This window comes from Coregonus lavaretus, assembly GCF_964263955.1.
Source record: "Coregonus lavaretus genome assembly, chromosome: 4".
NCBI classification, from domain to species: domain Eukaryota; kingdom Metazoa; phylum Chordata; class Actinopteri; order Salmoniformes; family Salmonidae; genus Coregonus; species Coregonus lavaretus.
In genome coordinates, this window is record NC_139991.1 from 14,806,846 (window position 1) to 14,832,571 (window position 25,726).

General features: G+C 44.8%; 1 protein-coding gene across 1 annotated transcript in view; it reads left to right on the plus strand.

The window, feature by feature from the left end:
• The window catches only part of LOC311128684 (T-cell immunomodulatory protein-like), a 125,518-nt gene that overhangs the window by 88,310 nt on the left and 11,482 nt on the right, over positions 1-25,726 (plus strand). The window contains exon 14 of the mRNA XM_084160895.1: positions 3,888-3,966. Within this exon, the coding sequence (XP_084017021.1) occupies positions 3,888-3,966 (79 nt within the window). The remainder of the gene's footprint in view (positions 1-3,887; positions 3,967-25,726) is intronic.

The following is a 25,726-nucleotide window of genomic DNA, read 5'->3' on the forward strand; positions in this document are numbered from 1 at the left end:
CATCACTGGGGCCAAGCTTCCTGCCATCCAGGACCTCTATACCAGGCGGTGTCAGAGGAAGGCCCTCAAAATTGTCAAAGACTCCAGCCACCCTAGTCATAGAATGTTCTCCCTGCTACCGCACGGCAAGCGGTACCGGAGTGCCAAGTCTAGGTCCAAAAGACTTCTCAACAGCTTCTACCCCCAAGCCATAAGACTCCTGAACAGCTAATCATGGCTACCCGGACTATTTGCATGCCCCCCCACCCCATCCTTTTTACGCTGCTGCTACTCTGTTAATTATTTATGCATAGTCACTTCAACTCTACCCACATGTACATATTACTTCAACTATCTCAACTAGCCGGTGCCCCCGCACATTGACTCTGCACCGGTACCCCCCTGTATATATAGCCTCCCTACTGTTATTTTATTTTACTTCTGATCTTTTTTTCTCAACACTTTTTTTGTTGTTGTTTTATTTTTACTTTTTTTGTTAAAAATAAATGCACTGTTGGTTAAGGGCTGTAAGTAAGCATTTCACTGTAATGTCTGCACCTGTTGTATTCGGCGCATGTGACCAATACAATTTGATTTGATTTGATTTGAAATAGGGAGCCAATTTGTTTTCAGCACTTATTTCCATGACTGATCAAAACTTGTTTTCTCCAGCAGACATATGGTGAGCAATATGTTTGAACATCCAATAGCAAAATTATCACATTATCGAATCGCAATACAGTGGGGAAAAAAAGTATTTGTCATCCACCAATTGTGCAAGTTCTCCCACTTAAAAAGATGAGAGAGGCCTGTAATTTTCATCATAGGTACACGTCAACTATGACAGACAAATTGAGAAAAAAAATCCAGAAAATCACATTGTAGGATTTTTTACGAATTTATTTGCAAATTATGGTGGAAAATAAGTATTTGGTCACCTACAAACAAACAAGATTTCTGGCTCTCACAGACCTGTAACTTCTTCTTTAAGAGGCTCCTCTGTCCTCCACTCGTTACCTGTATTAATGGCACCTGTTTGAACTTGTTATCAGTATAAAAGACACCTGTCCACAACCTCAAACAGTCACACTCCAAACTCCACTATGGCCAAGACCAAAGAGCTGTCAAAGGACACCAGAAACAAAATTGTAGACCTGCACCAGGCTGGGAAGACTGAATCTGCAATAGGTAAGCAGCTTGGTTTGAAGAAATCAACTGTGGGAGCAATTATTAGGAAATGGAAGACATACAAGACCACTGATAATCTCCCTCGATCTGGGGCTCCACGCAAGATCTCACCCCGTGGGGTCAAAATGATTACAAGAACGGTGAGCAAAAATCCCAGAACCACACGGGGGGACCTAGTGAATGACCTGCAGAGAGCTGGGACTAAAGTAACAAAGCCTACCATCAGTAACACACTACGCCGCCAGGGACTCAAATCCTGCAGTGCCAGACATGTCCCCCTGCTTAAGCCAGTACATGTCCAGGCCCGTCTGAAGTTTGCTAGAGTGCATTTGGATGATCCAGAAGAGGATTGGGAGAATGTCATATGGTCAGATGAAACCAAAATATAACTTTTTGGTAAAAACTCAACTCGTCGTGTTTGGAGGACAAAGAATGCTGAGTTGCATCCAAAGAACACCATACCTACTGTGAAGCATGGGGGTGGAAACATCATGCTTTGGGGCTGTTTTTCTGCAAAGGGACCAGGACGACTGATCCGTGTAAAGGAAAGAATGAATGGGGCCATGTATCGTGAGATTTTGAGTGAAAACCTCCTTCCATCAGCAAGGGCATTGAAGATGAAACGTGGCTGGGTCTTTCAGCATGACAATGATCCCAAACACACCGCCCGGGCAACGAAGGAGTGGCTTCGTAAGAAGCATTTCAAGGTCCTGGAGTGGCCTAGCCAGTCTCCAGATCTCAACCCCATAGAAAATCTTTGGAGGGAGTTGAAAGTCCGTGTTGCCCAGCGACAGCCTCAAAACATCACTGCTCTAGAGGAGATCTGCATGGAAGAATGGGCCAAAATACCTGCAACAGTGTGTGAAAACCTTGTGAAGACTTACAGAAAACGTTTGACCTGTGTCATTGCCAACAAAGGGTATATAACAAAGTATTGACAAACTTTTGTTATTGACCAAATACTTATTTTCCACTATAATTTGCAAATAAATTCATTAAAAATCCTACAATGTGATTTTCTGGATTTTCATAGTTGACGTGTACCTATGATGAAAATTACAGGCCTCTCTCATCTTTTTAAGTGGGAGAACTTGCACAATTGGTGGCTGACTAAATACTTTTTTTCCTCACTGTACATATAGAATTGTGAGAATCGTGAGAATCGCAATACATGTGCTGAGTGTACAAAACATTAGGAACACCTTCCTAATATAGAGTTGCACCCCCTCTACAAGGTGTCAATGTGTTCCACATGGATGCTGGCTCATGTTGACTCCAGTGCTTCCCATAGTTGTGTCAAGTTGGCTGAATGTCCTTTGGGTGGTGGACCGTTCTTGATACACATGGGAAACTGTTGAGCGTGAAAAATCCAACAGCGTTGCAGTTCTTGACACACTCAAACCTGGCACCTACTACCATACCCCGTTCAAAGCCACTTCAATATTTTGTCTTGCCCATTCACCCTCTGAATGGCACACATGCACAATACATGTCTCAATTGTCTCAAGCCTTAAAAATCCTTGTTTAACCTGTCTCCTCCCATTCATCTACACTGATTGAAGTGGATTTAACAGGTGACATCAATAAGGGATCATAGCTTTGACCTGGATTCACCTGGTCAGTCTGTCATACAAAGAGCAGGTGTTCCTCATGTTTTGTACACTCAGTGTATCTTATCAGCACCAAAGTATCGTGATAATATCATGTCGTGAGGTCCCTGGCAATTCCCAGCCCTACACAGTACACTGTAGAGCTGATGAAGGTCACAGAGGTCAGGACTCTCTCAGACAGGAAACCCAGAGAAACGGTTGGGTGGGTCAAGAATTGTGAATGCACTTTACCAAGCAGCCTTGATTCAGTACAGGGCTACACTATAGTCTGTTAGGGCAGTGGATTTCATTCCAAGCCATTTTAGTGATAACTTGTGTATCATGAGGTCTACCATTTATGTGGCTTTGGAGTGCAACAATTTGAGAATAAAATCAGTTGTCCTTTTTTTGAATAAATTCAGTACATATCTTTAAATGGCTACCAAAATGAGAAGGACCTTTCAAAATCTGCTCAGAGGTTGTACTGCATCGGTGACTGTATCTATGGTAACCCATCCAGAAGATTACTCTAGGCTCTAAATCATAAGGTGACGTAACTTCATTTATGATCGTTCTGTTCAGGCCTAAACTTTCCCCAGTCCTCCCTTGAAGATACAGAGAAAGCTACATAGCATAGGCCTAATTCACGTTTGGGGGAACATTTTCATTTTCCTCGATCCGTTAAAAAATTCATCTCCGATTCGCCACATTGTGCTGTTCATTACCATTTTGAGGGATTACCAGGAGCAGTGGGGAGGACTGAATAATGCAGAGGATGTGATGGAGCTGGCTGCTATGTCAGGCTCACTGTAGCCTGTCCTCTGTCTGCTGGGACCCAGCCAGCCAGGGCTTAGACCTGTGCTTTATTTCACCCAGAGGACTCAGAGCAGAGCTTCCCAGAGCTGCTGGGGGTTTGTGCCCAGATCCCCCTTGGCTTCAGAAAGGTCAGGGATGGTTTGCACATGCTCTGTACACACAGCCAAAACCTCTGAGGCGAGTCATGGAAGTTGGACAGATGTCGGTGTCAGACTTGGGTGTCTGTGTTGAGAATTACATGGTGGGAGATCTGTTTTTTCAGTAATCACTAATATGTGTGTTCTACTCTAATGCTGTGTGTGTTTGACCTTGCAGCCATTTGGTGTGAACCAGCCTGGACCATACGTCAGCTACACTACTGTGGACTCCAACGGCTACCTGAAGAACGCCTCAGGTAAGTCCAATGTGGACAGCCGCCAGCTGTCTTATATAGGCATTCTGGCAATAGTGCAGATTTGGTGGGCCGCCAGCCATGACAGTTGTTCTATTGGGAATGGAGTTGAATACAGACTTCCTCTCTATACTTGGAGATCATGATCTCTGTGCTGCAGTAGCAGGTCTGAGTGACTGGACTGTGGTGTGCTATTGGTCAGAGTGGTGTGTGTGGCTGAGAGGCCCTTTCAGGGCTGTAGCCCCAGGGGTTTAATTGAAGCCTGGCTTCTGTGTTTTCCCAAATAATAGCCCTGTCGCCCATCTCACCAGAGGTTATCTCACCGCCCGGCCTGATAATGTTGACACAGCGTATTTCCTGCTGGAGAAAGGCATGATGGGTAGAGGGTTATTAGTTTGTTTGCTAAGAAACTGAGGGCTTTGTTGCTCTGCTCTTTATAGGAGGTTGGAAGAGAGGAGGAAAAGAGGGAGGCTTGTTTTCCTTAGAAAATAAAAGAGATTTGATTAAAAAGAACCGAGCTATACATCCGAGATAAAGTTTCAACGGCTCAGAGAAGAGGAGGGTGAAAGAATGGAGTTCTTAACAAAGATCTGTAGGGAAGGTTCTGTGTGTACGTCTGTGTGTGTGGGTGGATACAAGAGGCTTGGAGGCAGAGGTGTCATTGCCATATTCTGTGTCGCTCAGTCAGGTCCCCTTCATCAGAAAAGCTTCAACACAATGACATAATTTCTCTAATGAAGGTAGCCTCATTCCTCAATACAAAACTATACTGTATTACCTATGGAATGTGATGTTTCGTATTATCCCACATAGCATAATCACCTAACCAGCCAGAGTAACAATTAATGTCATACTGAGCTGAAAATTGTAAGCACACACCTACACTGTAAAGTGGTCTTTATACACAACCTAGTACAGCAGGAACAAGACAGACTAGACATTAAACCATGACCCAGTCAGTCTCATTGTTCAACATCTGAGAACTGAACTGATAGACACCAGCATTACTTTGCTAATTAAGTGATTTGGACCTGCCCATGTTGGTCCAGTCCAAGGTGTGACTGGTGCCAGTGTAGCGCAGGCCAGCTAAAGGATGACACTGGGGGATAGTTCTGTTGAATGGACAGGGCAGATGAGTTGAATTAGGCCTAATGTCTCCCCCGCAGTCTCGAGGAAGTGACGAGGCCATTTCAAAGACAAATCGCGAAACGGCTTAGAGGACAGACATTATTTTCAGATAACTGAGAGTAATTGATTCAAGCATTTGCTAGATTTCTCAGTGAATAATCACTTCTTTTAAAAAGCCTTGGTTCCGTTTGGCAGTTTTTTTGTTGTTGTTGCAGTATTTTCCTTTCCATTGTCTGTGTGTGTCTGGGTATCAACAAGGAATAGAACAGCCAGGTCTAAAAAAGCAGATTTCAAGGATTTGAGTATCTAGCTACTCTACCGGTCAAAAGTTTTAGAACACCTACTCATTCAAGGGTTTTTCTTTATTTTTACTATTTTCTATATAATAGTGAAGACATCAAAAATATGAAATAACACATATGGAATCATGTAGTAACCAAAAAAGTGGTAAACAAAACAAAATATATTTTATATTTGAGATTCTTCAAATATCCACCTTTGCCTTGATGACAGCTTTGCACACTCTTGGCATTCTCTCAACCAACTTCCAACAGTCTTACTGAGCACCTGTTGGCTGCTTTTCCTTCAATCTGCGGTCCCACTAATCCCAAACCATCTCAATTTGGTTGAAGTCAGGGGTTTGTGGACGCCAGGTCATCTGATGCAGCACTCCATCACTCTACTTCTTGGTAAAATAGCCCTTACACAGCCTGGAGGTGTGTTGGGTCATTGTCCTGTTGAAAAACAAATGATAGTCCTACTAAGCCCAAACCAAATGGGATGGCGTATCGCTGCAAAATGCTGTGGTAGCCATGCTGGCTAAGTGTGCCTTGAATTTTAAATACATCACAGACAGTGTCACCAGCAAAGCACCCCCACACCATAATACCTCCTCCTCCATGCTTTACGGTGGAAAATACACATGCGGAGATCATCCGTTCACCCACACCACGTCTCACAAAGACACGGTGGTTGGAACCAAAAATCTCCAATTTGGACTCCAGACCAAAGGACAGATTTCCACCGGTCTAATGTCCATTGCTCATGTTTCTTGGCCCAAGCAAGTCTCTTCTTCTTATTGGTGTCCTTTAGTAGTGGTTTCTTTGCAGCAATTCGACCATGAAGGCCTGATTCACACAGTCTCCTCTGAACAGTTGATGTTGAGATGTGTCTGTTACTTGAACTCTGTGAAGCATTTATTTGGGCTGCAATTTCTGAGGCTGGTAACTCTAATGAACTTGTCCTCTGCAGCAGAGGTAACTCTGGGTCTTCCATTCCTGTGGCGGTCCTCATGAGATCCAGTTTCATCATACTGGACTGTTGTTTTTCTTTGCTTATTCGAGCTGTTCTTGCCATAATATGGACTTAGTCTTTTACCAATTAGGGCTATCTTCTGTATACCCCCCCCCCCCCCCCCCCCCCACACCTTGTCACAACACAACTGATTGGCTCAAACACATTAAGAGGGAAAGAAATTCCACAAATTAACTTTTAAGAAGGCACACCTGTTAATTGAAATGCATTCCAGGTGACTACCTCATGAAGCTGGTTGAGAGAATGCCAAGAGAGTGCAAAGCTGTCATCAAGGCAAAGGGTGGCTATTTGAAGAATCTCAAATATAAAATATACTTTGATTTGTTTAACACTTTTTTGCTGACTACGTGATTCTATATGTGTTATTTCATCGTTTTGATGTCTTCACTATTATTCTACAATGTAGAAAATAGTAAAAAGACAGAAAAGCCCTGGAATGAGTAGGTGTTCTAAAACCTTTGACAGGTAGTGTGCATCCTGTTCTGTTGGAATCATCCACTAATGGAAAAGCAACAATACAATAGTCACTTTGAGAAGCAGAACACTCTTCCCTCACTTCTCTCTCTCTCTGACAGGACACAGTTATAAGGGCAATAGCATAGATCAATCAGCCCACAAGGACTACAGTCAAAAGAACCAGAGTGTCAGAAAGCCCTCTCTCTTTCCAAACAGTTTGTTTATTGTTCAATAATCCCCAACCTCTATTCAATTTCCTTTCTCCCATTCATGTTTGTTATCTGTGTGGATGTGGAGCCTCCATGTTGTGGTCAATGCTATTTAAAGATGACTTGGATTTATTTAAAGACCAGATCTGGGATTCAACACCCATGGGTGTGCCAGCATGCAGTGGTTTAGGGTTGTCCTCTGACCCCTTTGCTGGAGCTGCTCTGTGGGCTGAAGAGCATCTGTGTCTGCACCAGACACCTCTCCCTGAGAAGGTCATCTAACAAGCTGAACTGAGGAAAAGCGCCAACAGCTGCCTGCCTGGAGGCTGAGCCAATCAGAAGGGGAGTGTAAGGCCAGAGCTGTGTCTACACTGACTGAGGGAGACGCTCGGGGTATAGGTTAGATATATTGTACTGTAGGGAGAGTGGCTGGGCCAGCCCTGGCTGGGATATTCCCAGGACTCCTCATTTAACAGTAATAAAGTACAGTGCAGGACAAAGCCAGTGTGTGATTCAATCAAGTTCAACCCAAAGACAATCCCTTGTTACCCAGTATCCACCCTCAGATCAAACACAAACTCAGACGGATTATTCAGATTTAGGTGGCTTTAGATACTTACAATAATCTATCCACTCAGAAACCGACTGTTTGGCATTATGAATTTAAAATTTATTATTGTGATTTAAAGTGTATTTATTCTGTGGCTAGGGGCATGGGGAGAAGGCAGGTAGACTGACAGAAATGAGTGATGATGCGCAGACTGTCTGCTCTCTCTACTGGGGCCTCATGCTCTTCATTTACCCTTCAATACTTAAAGAGATGATAGAGGGATGGAAGTCAAATACATGAATGGATGTGGAAGGAAAGGACTATAGAAAATACATACTGTAGAGGCAGAGGATAAAATGGCTGAAAAATAGAAGCAAATAGTGGCAAGTGGGTTATGGGTTAGAGGAATGGAATGAAGATCTGGGTCAATGAAAAAGAAGGAGCAGAGGGAACGGGGAAAATAAAGTGAAGGTACAGGAGGTAGGACACACTGCACTTAGCACTCCTACGCTAAGCTGTGGTCCACAGATAGTGCTCTTACCGCTGGGGCTTCTGTATCACAGGGCTTCAAGCTCTCATTGGTGAACCTGCATACGTAACTCAGACTCACCTCTGCCATCTCCTTATGGTATTGAACCTTGGTTATAGTGCCGTACAGGCAGCTCCCTTCATACTGTAACGTATGGCACAGGCCCATGTGTTAGTGACTGATAATACCAAGGCAATTCCCTACAGGTAAGTTCAGTGGTAATGATATGGTCACGCAGGCAGGCATATCAGTGGGCCAGCATATCAGCAGTGTGTGCAGTACAGTATTTATATGTTTTAGCATGTTTTTTGCTGGTGTGAGGTCTGTATGAGTGAGGGCGCAAGAGACGTGGTGAATTGATTATATCACCACATGTGCTCTCAGCATGCGGGCCGGGGGAACACCCAGGGGTGTGTGCGGTGTGCCAGACAGGAAGAGCGTAATAGCCATGGTGGTTAGCCTCAGTGCGCTGCGGTGTCTCTGTGCGGTGGTTCTGTGGAGGCCTGGTCTCTGTGATGCTGAGGCTAAGGGACATAGGGGATTTAAAAGGCCTGGATGGCTGGTCCTGTCAGATGATCCCTGGCTGCTCTGCCTGGCTGCTCTGCCTGGCTGACCTGCCTGCCTGACCTGCCTACCTGTGTATCGATCCCAAGGACCCAGGCGGTCTCCACATCTCCAGCTGGAGCTAGTCAATCAACCAGCAGAATATTAATGCTGGCTCTGCCTGCCTAATGTGGGTGTGAGTCAATGTTTGTGTGTGTGTGTGTGATCATGTTTTGTATGCTTGTGTTTTGCGTGCTCGTGTTTTGTGTGTGTGTGTGTGTGTGTGTGTGTATTTTTTTTGTTGTTGAGTATGTCTGTGCGTGCGTGCATGAGCGTGACCATACATGTTTGTTTGTATTTATGTGCGTACTTGATTGACTGTGTGTGGCAGGGCATTTCATTTATGTGCAGTGCAGGGAACCTCAGGGAACCAGTGCTCCATCTGAACCTCTCACCTCAGTCTCCTCACCCTTCGGGCTATTTATATAAGGCCCCGGTATGCAATAGCTTACCTTTCCCCTCCGTCCTTATTCCCTGTGGAAAAGAATGGAATTAGAATTTACAGTGGGGAAAAAAAGTATTTAGTCACCAATTGTGCAAGTTCTCCCACTTAAAAAGATGAGAGAGGCCTGTAATTTTCATTATAGGTACACGTCAACTATGACAGACAAATTGAGGGAAAAAAATCCAGAAAATCACATTGTAGGATTTTTAATGAATTTTTTTGCAAATTATGGTGGAAAATAAGTATTTGGTCACCTACAAACAAGCAAGATTTCTGGCTCTCACAGACCTGTAACTTCTTCTTTAAGAGGCTCCTCTGTCCTCCACTCGTTACCTGTATTAATGGCACCTGTTTGAACTTGTTATCAGTATAAAAGACACCTGTCCACAACCTCAAACAGTCACACTCCAAACTCCACTATGGCCAAGACCAAAGAGCTGTCAAAGGACACCAGAAACAAAATTGTAGACCTGCACCAGGCTGGGAAGACTGAATCTGCAATAGGTAAGCAGCTTGGTTTGAAGAAATCAACTGTGGGAGCAATTATTAGGAAATGGAAGACATACAAGACCACTGATAATCTCCCTCGATCTGGGGCTCCACGCAAGATCTCACCCCGTGGGGTCAAAATGATCACAAGAACGGTGAGCAAAAATCCCAGAACCACACGGGGGGACCTAGTGAATGACCTGCAGAGAGCTGGGACCAAAGTAACAAAGCCTACCATCAGTAACACACTACGCCGCCAGGGACTCAAATCCTGCAGTTCCAGAACATGTCCAGGCCCGTCTGAAGTTTGCTAGAGTGCATTTGGATGATCCAGAAGAGGATTGGGAGAATGTCATATGGTCAGATGAAACCAAAATAGAACTTTTTGGTAAAAACTCAACTCGTCGTGTTTGGAGGACAAAGAATGCTGAGTTGCATCCAAAGAACACCATACCTACTGTGAAGCATGGGGGTGGAAACATCATGCTTTGGGGCTGTTTTTCTGCAAAGGGACCAGGACGACTGATCCGTGTAAAGGAAAGAATGAATGGGGCCATGTATCGTGAGATTTTGAGTGAAAACCTCCTTCCATCAGCAAGGGCATTGAAGATGAAACGTGGCTGGGTCTTTCAGCATGACAATGATCCCAAACACACCGCCCGGGCAACGAAGGAGTGGCTTCGTAAGAAGCATTTCAAGGTCCTGGAGTGGCCTAGCCAGTCTCCAGATCTCAACCCCATAGAAAATCTTTGGAGGGAGTTGAAAGTCTGTGTTGCCCAGCGACAGCCCCAAAACATCACTGCTCTAGAGGAGATCTGCATGGAGGAATGGGCCAAAATACCAGCAACAGTGTGTGAAAACCTTGTGAAGACTTACAGAAAACTTTTGACCTGTGTCATTGCCAACAAAGGGTATACAGTAATCCCTCGTTTATCGCGGGGGTTACGTTCCGAAAATGACCCGCGATAAGTGAAATCCGCGAAATAGAAAACTTTTTTTTTTTTACAATTAGCAACTATTACATGTATACAAATACAGTGACTCACGTGTAGGCCGTTTCGTCGACATTATGGGTTTAGAAGATGTTCGAAATTACAAGATAATTTGGCCAACTTAATGTAAATTTGCCAAGCTGTTTTATGTACGTACACATAACTGCACGAGACGACAAAATGATAGCACAATTCGTAGCATGTTTTGATACAAGAAGCGGGAGTGAGTTTTTAGCGAATCAGAATGCAGAGCACAATGCACCAAAAAAAAAAGAAAAATGCATTATGAAAATCCGCGAAATAGCGAATCCGCGATAAGTGAACCGCGAAGTGGCGAGGGATCACTGTATAACAAAGTATTGAGAAACTTTTGTTATTGACCAAATACTTATTTTCCACCATAATTTGCAAATAAATTCATTAAAAATTTTACAATGTGATTTTCTGGATTTTATTTTCTCATTTTGTCTGTCATAGTTGACGTGTACCTATGATGAAAATTACAGGCCTCTCTCATCTTTTTAAGTGGGAGAACTTGCACAATTGGTGGCTGACTAAATACTTTTTTCCCCCACTCTATTTGTCAGAGGGAGCTGCGACAAGGGTGATTTCAATGCTGACGGCAGCTCCCCAGAAAACTTTTGACCTGTGTCATTGCCAACAAAGGGTATATAACAAAGTATTGAGAAACTTTTGTTATTGACCAAATACTTATTTTCCACTATAATTTGCAAATAAATTCATTAAAAATCCTACAATGTGATTTTCTGGAGAAAAAAATCTCATTTTGTCTGTCATAGTTGACGTGTACCTATGATGAAAATTACAGGCCTCTCTCATCTTTTTAAGTGGGAGAACTTGCACAATTGGTGGCTGACTAAATACTTTTTTTCCCTACTGTAGCTATATTTGAGATGAACATTGACCTTAAAGAAAGATTTCCATAACGTTGGTTTCTGTGCCATTTGGATCAAGGGAGTTGTTATTCTGCACAGTTAGTAAATCAGTAGGCCATATAGAATAAGCTATAGTCCCCTGTGGGTTATTAAAGGTACATCTACAGTACCAGTCAAAGGTTTGGACACACCTACTCATTCAAGGGTTTTTCTGTATTTTTACTATTTTCTACATTGTAGAATAATAGTGAAGACATCAAAACTATGAAATAACACATATGGAATCATGTAGTAACCAAAAAAGTGTTCAAGAAATCAAAATATATTTTAGATTCTTCAAAGTAGTCACCCTTTGCCTTGATGACAGCTTTGCACACTCTTGGCATTCTCTCAACCAGCTTCATGAGGTAGTCACCTGGAATGCATTTCAATTAACAGGTGTGCCTTGTTAAAAGTTAATTTGTGGAATTTCTTTCCTTCTTAATGCATTTGAGCCAATCAGTTGTGTTGTGACAAGGTACAGAAGATAGCCTGCTCAACATCTCATTCCAAAAACATGAGCATTAATATGGAGTTGGTCCCCCCTTTGGTGCTATAACAGCCTCCACTCTTCTGGGAAGGCTTTCCACTAGATGTTGGAACATTGCTGCGGGGACTTGCTTCCATTCAGCCACAAGAGCATTAGTGAGGTCGGGCACTGATGTTGGACGATCAGGCCTGGCTCGCAGTCTGCGTTCCGATTCATTCCAAAGGTGTTCAAGTTCTTCCACACCGATCTCAACAAACCATTTCTGTATTGGCCTCGCTTTGTGTACGGGGGTATTGTAATACTCAAACAGGAAAGGGCCTTCCCCAAACTGTTGCCACAAAGTTGAAAGCACAGAATGTCATTGTACGCTTTAGCGTTAAGATTTCCCTTCACTGGAACTAAGGGTCCTAACCCGAACCATGAAAAACAGCCCCAGACCATTCATTATTCCTCCTCCACCAAACTTTACAGTCGTCACTATGCATTCGTGCAGGTAGCGTTCTCCTGGCATCCGCCAAACCCAGATTCGTCCGTCGGACTGCGAGATGGTGAAACGTGATTCATCACTCCAGAGAATGCGTTTCCACTGCTCCAGAGTCCAATGGCGGCGCGCTTTACCCCACTCCAGCCGACGCTTGGCATTGCGCATGTTGATCTTAGGCTTGGCCATGGAAACCCATTTCATGAAGCTCCCAACTAACAGTTCTTGTGCTGACCTTGCTTCCAAATGCAGTTTGGAACTCAGTGGTGAGTGTTGCAACCGCGGACAGACGATTTTTACGCACTACGCTCTTCAGCACTCAGTGATCCCATTCTGTGAGCTTGTGTGGCCTACCACTTTGCGGCTGAGCCGTTGTTGCTCCTAGACGTTTCCACTTCACAATAACAGCACTTAAAGTTGACCGGGGCAGCTCTAGCAGGGCAGAAATTTGACTGACTGACTTGTTGGAAAGGTGGCATCCTATGACGGTGCCACATTGAAAGTCACTGAGCTCTTCAGTATGGGCTATTCTACTGCCAATGTTTGTCTATGGAGATTGCATGGCTGTGTGCTCAATTTTATACACCTGTCAGCAGTGGACCTTGTAGTGTACATCTATATGTTGTTGGTTGCGGGGTAAAGCTAGTGATTTTAAAGCTTCTCTGGCGTGGTGTTAAGGCGGTCTGGTCTGGTGTCAGGCTTAATAAGCAGACAAGATCGATTACCCTCGACTGGTGATGGCAGGACGGGCTGTGTGTGTTGTGTTCACTGCATAAGAGAGGGAGGGAGGGAGGAAGGGAGGGTGCTAGCCTCTGGGCACAGAAGATACTGGATGAAATGAAGCAGAGGATTCGCAGTAATTTGAAAAATGAGGGATGGTGAATGAATAGTACCACTGGTACAAAAGAGGTGTGGGGATGCGCTCTCTCTATCCACCTATCTCTGGATTCTATCCCTCTCTTTCTCTCCCATGGTGCCGGGGCTTTTGGCTGGCTTATTGGAGGGGAGGAGGGGAGGAGGAGGGATGAGGAACAAACAGCTCTACATCGGTAGGGAACTTCAGCAGGATCTGTTTAATTAGGCAAATGAGGATGGAGGATTAAGGACAGCAGACACACACAGACACCTATACACACACAATCACTGTACTATGCTGTCATTATTGTGAGACACACAGATTTTATACTCTCTATATGACACTCATGAGTGATCGAGTCAGGTGAACAAGTCACTCTTCATACAGATGCCCAGGTAACCAAACACACCACACACAGACATGCACACAGTACACACACTCTCTCACACACACAGCACCTGTTGGGCTGGACCTGTGTCTTGTCAGGTTGAAGTCAGTTGAAGGTGTTGAATGTGTGGAAGTGTGCAGAGCTAACCAACTGGAGAGAGAGGGAGGATTATTATTGATCAGAGCTTTGTTCTGCACATGATTCTCTCCTGTGGGTTTCTGCACTCAGGCCAGTAAATTGGTCTCAAATTCAATGCAGGATTACCCCTCCGCCTGTTCAACTCCTCCTGTTTATCTCTCTCTACAAACCACACAATACACTCACTCTCTTTCCTTTCGCTCACTCTGTCTCGTTCTCTCACACATATCTTTCTCTCCCTCTCTTTCTTTGTCATTCTTCTCCTCTTCTCCCTGTAGTGTGTTAATATTGTCTCTACATCTCCTCTTCTCCCTGTAGTGTGTTAATATTGTCTCTACATCTCCTCTTTTCCCTGTAGTGTGTTAATATTGTCTCTACATCTCCTCTTCTCCCTGTAGTGTGTTAATATTGTCTCTACATCTCCTCTTCTCCCTGTAGTGTGTTAGTATTGTCTTTACATCTCCCCTTTTCCAGGGTTTTTTAAAATATTGTCTCTACATCTCCTCGTCTCCCTGTAGTGTTAGTATTGTCTCTACATCTCCCCTTCTCCCTGTGTTCCATCAGTGGGAATGGTCTCAGTCCTAGTATCTGCCATGCTCCCCTAATGTAATAGATCTGAATGCCTCTCAAAGCCTGCTCTGTCGCCACAGTAACCTGTAGTAGAGCACACATCTCAACTGCAGCCTAATGCCCAATTATGAGAGAGAGGGAACAAGAGATGGAGAGAGAACAAGAGGTAGAGGGAGAGAGAACAGGAGGTAGAAAGAGAGGGAACAAGAGGTAGAGAGAGAGGGAGAGAGTGGGAGGGAGTGGGAGAGGGTTAACAAGAGCTAGATAGAGAGAGGGGACAAGAGGGAGGGAGCGAGAGAGGAGGAGAGAGATGAGGAGAGAGAGGGGAAACAAGAGAGATCATCTATTCTGGTTACCTCCTCTCTCAACACTAGTCTTGATCTGTCAAACCCAGATCTCAGTTTGCTTCATTCACCATCTTCTCGTTGTGTTTCTGATGATCAGACACGACGCGCTGATGATCTCAACAAACACTGTGTCACACATGGTGCCGTGAGCTTTAATTCTGTCTTTTCCTCCTGTGAGAGCACTAGTGATAAGAGAGGAGTGGATAGGAGCCCTATGGGCATGCCACTTATCTCCTCCACTACAGACACGCGCTTCTCCCCACAAATCAATGTCTGAATCTGCCCTCTGCATTGTGTGGGTGCTGAGGGCCCCTCTCCTCTCCCAGGCTTAGCTGTGGCTCAGTGTGTACCACTTCATTCCTCTAACATCCTTTATTCCCCAGGCCCTGCCGCCGCAACGTCCGCAATCGCCACTATGTGTCCTTTCCGTCCCTCCCATTGCTGTGGAAGTGGCCAATCAGGGGAGAGAGTGGTTTCTATAGCGACAGATGTTGAGAAACTCTCCACAAACAGGTTGCCGAGATGATCTGGGGCCTTGGGAAGATGTGTTTGAGGCTGTGTTTGTCTGACTGTGTGAAACCTAATCAAGATTCGATGTAGCGTGTGCGAGTTCTTTATACGCTGTTGTTAAAAGATTGCTACTGGCCACAATGGTCACCATTTGAGATAATGTTTCATAAGATAATTGTGTCCTAAAACTATGGGTCACTTTTGTTACGATACTAATGCTGATCTCCATTAGCGTTTGCCTGATGGTGTCTGTTGCAATATAATGATGTCGCCGTCCCATTGTTTACCAGTCTCCATTGTTTACCAGTCACTGTATGTTCTATTTGTGTTGTATCATTGTGAGTGAGACTAAATTCCTCTGTGACCAATGAAGGTTAAAAGCCTGCAGTGTGTTTTTGTGTGATGTGTGTGTGTGTGTGTGTGTGTGTGTGTGTGTGTGTGTGTGTGTGTGTGTGTGTGTAGGACGGTGGCCGAAGAGGCCCGCATAGAGAGCTAGTCTCTTCTACCGCTGGTGTCTATGAGGGAGTGGAGGGACTAAAGTGACTTGATTACGAGTGGGCTGGAGTCACACTCTGTGACATAATTCAGGGCTGAGGCATCTCTTTATCCCTCTACTCACTGAGTAAGAGTCCTACTCTAAATTATACACTGAATGTTAACAAGTGTGCCTCAGAGCCGTACCTCCCCCTCTTTAGCCCAGTCCTGGATCAGCCCCCCCTCTCTGTCTCTGGTGGGAGGGCAACAGTGTGTTTCAACACTCAGCCTCACACACCTGTCTCTTCTCTCCTCTACCATTGAGCTTCAGTGCCTCTCTTCTGGCTCGGAGACTCGGTGAGGAGTATTGTAAGTTGCCATTGTTCGTGTGTATGTCTTTTTGAGGGTTAGGTAGATATCCCCTCTTAGGAGTGTTTGAACTTGTGAGATTCCTCCCTTGCTCCCTGACTCACAAGAGCAGCATGGGAAGTGAGTCGTTAGGGAGGAGACTGGAGAGTAGCTTTTCCTTCCTTTATGTTGTGAAGCTGGCAAAGTTCCTCTCCTCTTCCTATCCACTAGATATCCACTCTCCATCTCTCTCTCTCTCTGGCACAGGAGATCACTGCAAGTTTTATGTTCTGAGTCAGGCTTTTGATGCTGAGGGGGGTTTCTTTGGCTCACTGTGTGTGTGTGTGTGTGTGTGTGTGTGTGTGTGTGTGTGTGTGCGTGCGTGCGTGCGTGCGTGCGTGCGTGCGTGCGTGCGTGCGTGTGTGTGTGCGTGTATTGTACTCGCCCATGTTTCTGAATGAGCTTTTGGAGCTGAGGAGTCCTGACTCGTTGGGTGTGAACATGTGTTCTGCTCTGTTTGCTTGGAGGCTCTACAATATGTGTGGGTCGGTGGGTGGGTGGCTGGTACTCATCAACATGCTTGAGACTCCTCACACCCAGATTGGAGAGAGCCTGGGAATGAGTGAATGTGATAACCTGTGGAAGCGTAAGGTTCCTTGAGTAAGCCTGCTCTTCGGGAGCTGTTTGGCTGGTTGGCTGCTCTGAATCCTCTTTGTGGTCTGAGAGGGGGATTGGAGGCTGTCAGTCATGTGCTGCAGGCTGGAGCGCTCCGCCAAGGTCTGTCTGTGTGCTCCACGGCTGTGCTGCAGGGAGATAGGGCTCCCACACACACCAGGCTGTAGCCCGCAGCAGCAAGTCAGAACCCCCACCCACCACAAGCCTTCCTCCAGCCAGCACCACCAGCACCCCCCACCTCAGTGCATGGCCTCTCTCCAGCCTAGCTCCCCCACCTGCAGAGTGGCAGTCCCTAAGCCAGCTTCCTCTCTCTCTGAGTGACACATCCTCCAGCCAGCGTCCCCAGCAGCACTGTGACATTTCCCCCTGCTGTGTCCATTCGCAACATGACACATCCTTTAGTTAACATTCAACACACAACTACAACCTGTCAGGGTAGCTGGTTAACCCCAAAATGTATGTCGTCTACCATCCTCTTCTCCAGACCTTACAGAGACTGTGGTTACTTAAGCCGGGCGTGCACTAGACGATTTTGGCCCCGATTTACGGTTAGGGTACATTTTTGAGATCAGTGACAAAATCTCAATGTTGTTACCTACTCTGGGCACGTGGCCGTCAACGATGCTCGTTTAATGTGAGCGGGTCAGAGACGCAATCTGAGGGGTACCGATCCTGTCTTTGAGCCGTCCCAGACGCCCTGATATTTTCAAACATGTTTGATTTTATCGGCACAAAATCTGCAATGCTGTTGTAGTGAGATGTGCAACGACAACTTTTGAGAACGGTGATCAGCAACAGCCAATGAGAGCTTGCCAGAGAAGAAGCCAGTGAGATGATGACATGTTTTCGCATCACCCAGAATGTGTAGACTCTCCAGCAGGAGCGATGACTACTACTAGTATGCGTTTGTACTTGCCTTTATCCAAAGCCAAAGTGTCAAATCGTTACAGCTCTAAAGTTCACAAGCAATGTTATTAAATTCAATGTATTGGCTAGAGATTTCAACTCTGTTTGGCAAGCGTGGATCTCTGACTGAAAACGTTTATGCGGCTGCTTTGAGCCACAGCTCATTCTAGCTAAGTTAACGATCTAATCACATCAAGTGAAGAATCTTGTAGTGTGACCCCCTCGTCTGTGCCAGATCGTTTAGTATGCACACCGCTACGTTGGCAAGACAAAAAACTACAGGAAAGACAGTGTTTAATGTGAGGATTTTGAAAGTCGTGTAGTGTTCGCCCGGCATTAGTCTGAGCTTGAATGGAGAAAAGAGAGAGAGATGCGCATGTTTCTTCGTTTCATACATTATTACCTTGACTAAACAGAGATAACCTTCCTGAGTTGGAACAACATTTAACTGAACTGCTTACTTTTAAATGTCCTGTTTATAACGTCTTTATGCATTGACCACATTTAGAATCATATCAAAAGAGTAATTCTAGTGAAGCAATATACACCTTCATCTGATTACTCTGTCAGTTTATGTGTGGTCTTCTAGTGTGTGCCCTCTCATTAGTGGACAATTCCAAAACTGCAACGCCTTCCTCAGCTCCCTAATACCACGGAGAAGAGCCAGGACAGTGCACAGAATTCAAACTCCATTTTAATGTTCATGGATGAAGTCATTAGCTTTCCTTTGTCCTTTTTCCAGCACGGTAACACCTCTAAACTGTGATTTTAAAAGCCCTCTCCCTCTTCTCATTACTGACGAGAGGCTTACACAGAGCAAATTGTTTTTCTTTTACATAGCATCATTAAGCCGTCTCTCGCTGCTCACGCTTTCTCCGCTGAATGACTTTTCTTTCGTTTTCAGTAGAACTGTACAGTGAGGGAAATAAGTATTTGATCCCCTGCTGATTTTGTACGTTTGCCCACTGACAAAGAAATGATCAGTCTATAATTGTAATGGTAGGTTTATTTGAACAGTGAGAGACAGAATAACAACAACAAAATCCAGAAAAACGTATTTCAAAAATGTTATAAATTGATTTGCATTTTAATGAGGGAAATAAATATTTGACCCCCTCTCAATCAGAAAGATTTCTGGCTCCCAGGTGTCTTTTATAAAGGTAACGAGCTGAGATTAGGAGCACACTCTTAAAGGGAGTGCTCCTAATCTCAGCTTGTTACCTGTATAAAAGACACCTGTCCACAGAAGCAATCAATCAATCAGATTCCAAACTCTCCACCATGGCCAAGACCAAAGAGCTGGATGTCAGGGACAAGATTGTAGACCTACACAAGGCTGGAATGGGCTACAAGACCATCGCCAAGCAGCTTGGTGAGAAGTTGACAACAGTTGGTGCGATTATTCGCAAATGGAAGAAACACAAAAGAACTGTCAATCTCCCTCGGCCTGGGGCTCCATGCAAGATCTCACCTCGTGGAGTTGCAATGATCATGAGAACAGTGAGGAATCAGCCCAGAATTACACGGGAGGATCTTGTCAATGATCTCAAGGCAGCTGGGACTTAATGACTTGGAGAAGATCTGCAAAGAGGAGTGGAACAAAATCCCTCCTGAGATGTGTGCAAACCTGGTGGCCAACTACAAGAAACGTCTGACCTCTGTGATTGCCAACAAGGGTTTTGCCACCAAGTACTAAGTCATGTTTTGCAGAGGGGTCAAATACTTATTTCCCTCATTCAAATGCAAATCAATTTATAACATTTTTGACATGCATTTTTCTGGATTTTGTTGTTGTTATTCTGTCTCTCACTGTTCAAATAAACCTACCATTAAAATTATAGACTGATCATGTCTTTGTCAGTGGGCAAACGTACAATATCAGCAGGGGATTAAAAACTTTTTTCCCTCACTGTACATGTAAGGATCTTGGATGCCCCAGGTCAGAACATAATGAAACTGCACCTCATTCCCCACCACACATACATAACAAAGAGTCATTAGTGAGTGTCCAGAGAGGACTAAATTTATTGCACACATGACATATACACTGAGTGTTCAAATAATTAGGAACACCTTCCTAATATTGAGTTGCACCCCCTTTTGCCCTCAGAACAGCCTCAGTTCGTCGGGGCATGGACCTTACAAGGTTTCGAAAGCATTCCACAGGGATTCTGGCCCATGTTGACTCCAATGCTTCCCACAGTTGTGTCAAGTTGGCTGAATGTCCTTTGGGTGGTGGATCATTCTTGATACAGACGGGAAACTGTTGAGCGTGAAAAACCCAGCGGTGTTGCAGTTCTTGACACACTCAAACCAGTGCGCCTGGCAACTACTACCATACCCTGTTCAAAGGCACTTAAATATGTTTTCTTGCCCATTCACCCTCTGAGTGGCACACATACACAATCCATGTCTCAAGGCTTTAAAATCCTTCTCTAACCTGTCTCCTTCCCTTCATCTACACCAGTGGTCACCAACCAGTTGATCGCAATCGACTGGTCGATCTCCAGTGTGTGTGCGTGTATTGTACTCGCCCATGTTTCTGAATGAGCTTTTGGAGCTGAGGAGTCCTGACTCGTTGGGTGTGAACATGTGTTCTGCTCTGTTTGCCACACAGACAAGTCTTGGAGGCTCTAGAATATGTGTGGGTGGGTGGGTGGGTGTCTGGTTCTCATCAACATGCTTGAGACTCCTCACACCCAGATTGGAGAGAGCCTGGGAATGAGTGAATGTGATAACCTGTGGAAGCGTAATGTTCCTTGAGTAAGCCTGCTCTTCGGGAGCTGTTTGGCTGGTTGGCTGCTCTGAATCCTCTTTGTGGTCTGAGAGGGGGATTGGAGGCTGTCAGTCATGTGCTGCAGGCTGGAGCGCTCCGCCAAGGTCTGTCTGTGTGCTCCCACACACACCAGGATGTAGCCCGCAGCAGCTAGCCAGAACCCCCACCCACCACAAGCCTTCCTCCAGCCAGCACCACCAGCACCCCCCACCTCAGTGCATGGCCTCTCTCCAGCCTAGCTCCCCCACCTGCAGAGTGGCAGTCCCTAAGCCAGCTTCCTCTCTCTCTGAGTGACACATCCTCCAGCCAGCGTCCCCAGCAGCACTGTGACATTTCCCCCTGCTGTGTCCATTCGCAACATGACACATCCTTTAGTTAACATTCAACACACAACTACAGCCTGTCAGGGTAGCTGGTTAACCCCAAAATGTATGTCGTCTACCATCCTCTTCTCCAGACCTTACAGAGACTGTGGTTACTTAAACCGGGCGTGCACTAGACGATTTTGGCCCCGATTTACGGTTAGGGTACATTTTTGAGATCAGTGACAAAATCTCAATGTTGTTGCCTACTCTGGGCACGTGGCCGTCACCGATGCTCGTTTAATGTGAGCAGGTCAGAGACGCAATCTGAGGGCTACTGATCCAGTCTTTGAGCCGTCCCAGACGCCCTGATATTTTCAAACATGTTTGATTTTATCGGCACAAAATCTGCAATGCTGTTGTAGTGAGATGTGCAACGACAACTTTTGAGAACGGTGATCAGCAACAGCCAATGAGAGCTCGCCAGAGAAGAAGCCAGTGAGATGATGACATGTTTTCGCATCACCCAGAATGTGTAGACTCTCTAGCAGGAGCGATGACTACTACTAGTATGCGTTTCTACTTGCTTTTATCCAAAGCCAAAGTGTCAAATCGTTACAGCTCTAAAGTTCACAAACAATGTTATTAAATTCAATGTATTGGCTAGAGATTTCAACTCTGTATGGCAAGCGTGGATCTCTGACTGAAAACGTTTATGCGGCTGCTTTGAGCCACAGCTCATTCTAGCTAAGTTAACGATCTAATCACATCAAGTGAAGAATCTTGTAGTGTGACCCCCTCGTCTGTGCCAGATCGTTTAGTATGCACACCGCTACGTTGGCAAGACAAAAAACTACAGGAAAGACAGTGTTTAATGGGAGGATTTTGAAAGTCGTGTAGTGTTCGCCCGGCATTAGTCTGAGCTTGAATGGAGAAAAGAGAGAGAGATGCGCGTGTTTCTTCGTTTCATACATTATTACCTTGACTAAACAGAGATAACCTTCCTGAGCTCACTCTGGCATTCAGTTAGAGGGAGAAGCTGCAGTGTGTGTGTGTGTTTGAGACAAAGCTGTTACAACAGTTCACATGGGGACAAGTCAGAGCTCACACACTTTCTGCTGACTATTGTGTGTATCTGAATCTTTTGTGTATCTGAATCTTTGGCTCTGTGCCTGACAGTATAGAGAAAGACCCTTGGGTCCGGTCATGGTAGCCCAGTTAGAACAGGGTTTCCCAAACTGGGTCCCCGGGTCCCCACTGGGTGCACGTTTTGGTTTTTTCCCTAGCATTACTCACCTGATTCAAATAATCAGTTGGTTATTTGAATCAGCTTTGTAGTGCAAGGACAGAGTTTGGGTAACCCTGAGTTGGAACAACATTTAAATGAACTGCTTACTTTTAAATGTCCTGTTTATAATCTCTTTATGCATTGGCCACATTTAGAATCATATCAAAAGAGTAATTCTGGTGAACCAATATACACCTTCATCTGATTACTCTGTCAGTTTATACAGTGGGGGAAAAAAGTATTTAGTCAGCCACCAATTGTGCAAGTTCTCCCACTTAAAAAGATGAGAGACCTGTAATTTTCATCATAGGTACACATCAACTATGACAGACAAATTGAGAAAAAAAATACAGAAAATCACATTGTAGGATTTTTTACGAATTTATTTGCAAATTATGGTGGAAAATAAGTATTTGGTCACCTACAAACAAGCAAGATTTCTGGCTCTCACAGACCTGTAACTTCTTCTTTAAGAGGCTCCTCTGTCCTCCACTCGTTACCTGTATTAATGGCACCTGTTTGAACTTGTTATCAGTATAAAATACACCTGTCCACAACCTCAAACAGTCACACTCCAAACTCCACTATGGCCAAGACCAAAGAGCTGTCAAAGGACACCAGAAACAAAATTGTAGACCTGCACCAGGCTGGGAAGACTGAATCTGCAATAGGTAAGCAGCTTGGTTTGAAGAAATCAACTGTGGTAGCAATTATTAGGAAATGGAAGACATACAAGACCACTGATAATCTCCCTCGATCTGGGGCTCCACGCAAGATCGCACCCCGTGGGGTCAAAATGATCACAAGAACGGTGAGCAAAAATCCCAGAACCACATGGGGGGACCTAGTGAATGACCTGCAGAGAGCTGGGACCAAAGTAACAAAGCCTACCATCAGTAACACACTACGCCGCCAGGGACTCAAATCCTGCAGTGCCAGACGTGATCCCCTGCTTAAGCCAGTACATGTCCAGGCCCGTCTGAAGTTTGCTAGAGTGCATTTGGATGATCCAGAAGAGGATTGGGAGAATGTCATATGGTCAGATGAAACCAAAATATAACTTTTTGGTAAAAACTCAACTCGTCGTGTTTGGAGGACAAAGAATGCTGAGTTGCATCCAAAGAACACCATACCTACTGTGAAGCATGGGGGTGGAAACATCATGATTTGGGGCAGTTTTTCTGCAAAGGGACCAGGACGACTGCTCCGTGTAAAGGAAAGAATGAATGGGGCCATGTATCGTGAGATTTTGAGTGAAAACCTCCTTCCATCAGCAAGGGCATTGAAGATGAAACGTGGCTGATAGCATGACAATGATCCCAAACACACCGCCCGGGCAACGAAGGAGTGGCTTCGTAAGAAGCATTTCAAGGTCCTGGAGTGGCCTAGCCAGTCTCCAGATCTCAACCCCATAGAAAATCTTTGGAGGGAGTTGAAAGTCTGTGTTGCCCAGTGACAGCCCCAAAACATCACTGCTCTAGAGGAGATCTGCATGGAGGAATGGGCCAAAATACCAGCAACAGTGTGTGAAAACCTTGTGAAGACTTACAGAAAACATTTGACCTGTGTCATTGCCAACAAAGGGTATATAACAAAGTATTGATAAACTTTTGTTATTGACCAAATACTTATTTTCCACCATAATTTGCAAATAAATTCATAAAAAATCCTACAATGTGATTTTCTGGAAGAAACAATCTAATTTTGTCTGTCATAGTTGACGTGTACCTATGATGAAAATTACAGGCCTCTCTCATCTTTTTAAGTGGGAGAACTTGCACAATTGGTGGCTGACTAAATACTTTTTTCCCCACTGTATGTGGTCTTCTAGTGTGTGCCCTCTCATTAGTGGACAATTCCAAAACTGCAACGCCTTCCTCAGCTCTCTAATACCAGAGAGAAGAGCCAGGACAGTGCCCAGAATTCAAACTCCATTTTAATGTTCATGGATAAAGTAATTAGCTTTCCTTTGTCCTTTTTCCAGCACGGTAACACCTCTAAACTGTGATTTTAAAAGCCCTCTCCCTCTTCTCATTACCGACGAGAGGCTTACACAGAGCAAATTGTTTTTCTTTTAAATAACATCATTAAGCCATCTCTCTCTGCTCACACTCTCTCCGCTGAGTGACTTTTCTTTAGTTTTCAGTAGAACTGTACAGTGAGAGAAATAAATATTTGATCCCCTGCTGATTTTGTACATTTGCCCACTGACAAAGAAATGATCAGTCTATAATTGTAATGGTAGGTTTATTTGAACAGTGAGAGACAGAATAACAACAACAAAATCCAGAAAAAACTTATTTCAAAAATGTTATAAATTGATTTGCATTTTAATGAGGGAAATAAATATTTGACCCCCTCTCAATCAGAAAGATTTCTGGCTCCCAGGTGTCTTTTATACAAGTAACGAGCTGAGATTAGGAGCACACTCTTAAAGGGAGTGCTCCTAATCTCAGCTTGTTACCTGTATAAAAGACACCTGTCCACAGAAGAAATCAATCAATCAGATTCCAAACTCTCCACCATGGCCAAGACCAAAGAGCTCTCCAAGGATGTCAGGGACAAGATTGTAGACCTACACAAGGCTGGAATGGGCTACAAGACCATTATTCGCAAATGGAAGAAACACAAAAGAACTGTCAATCTCCCTCGGCCTGGGGCTCTATGCAAGATCTCACCTTGTGGAGTTGCAATGATCATGTGAACGGTGAGGAATCAGCCCAGAACTACACAGGATCTCAAGGCAGCTGGGACCATAGTCACCAAGAAAACAATTGGTAACACACTACGCTGTGAAGGACTGATATCCTGCAGCGCCCGCAAGGTCCCCCTGCTCAAGAAAGCACATATACAGGCCAGTCTGAAGTTTGCCAATGAACATCTGAATGATTCAGAGGAGAACTGGGTGAAAGTGGTGTGGTCAGATGAGACCAAAATCGAGCTCTTTGGTATCAACTCAACTCGCTGTGTTTGGAGGAGGAGGAATGCTGCCTATGACCCCAAGAACACCATCCCCACCGTCAAACGGGGAGGTGGAAACATTATGCTTTGGGGGTATTTTTCTGCTAAGGGGACAGGACAACTTCACCGCATCAAAGGGTCGATGGACGGGGCCATGTACCGTCAAATCTTGGGTGAGAACCTCCTTCCCTCAGCCAGGGCATTGAAAATGGGTCGTGGATGGGTATTCCAGCATGACAATGACCCAAAACACACGGCCAAGGCAACAAAGGAGTGGCTCAAGAAGAAGCACATTAAGGTCCTGGAGTGGCCTAGCCAGTCTCCAGACCTTAATCCCATAGGAAATATGTGGAGGGAGCTGAAGGTTCGAGTTGCCAAAAGTCAGCCTCGAAACCTTATTGACTTGGAGAAGATCTGCAAAGAGGAGTGGAACAAAATCCCTCCTGAGATGTGTGCAAACCTGGTGGCCAACTACAAGAAACGTCTGACCTCTGTGATTGCCAACAAGGGTTTTGCCACCAAGTACTAAGTAATGTTTTGCAGAGGGGTCAAATACTTATTTCCCTCATTCAAATGCAAATCAATTTATAACATTTTTGACAT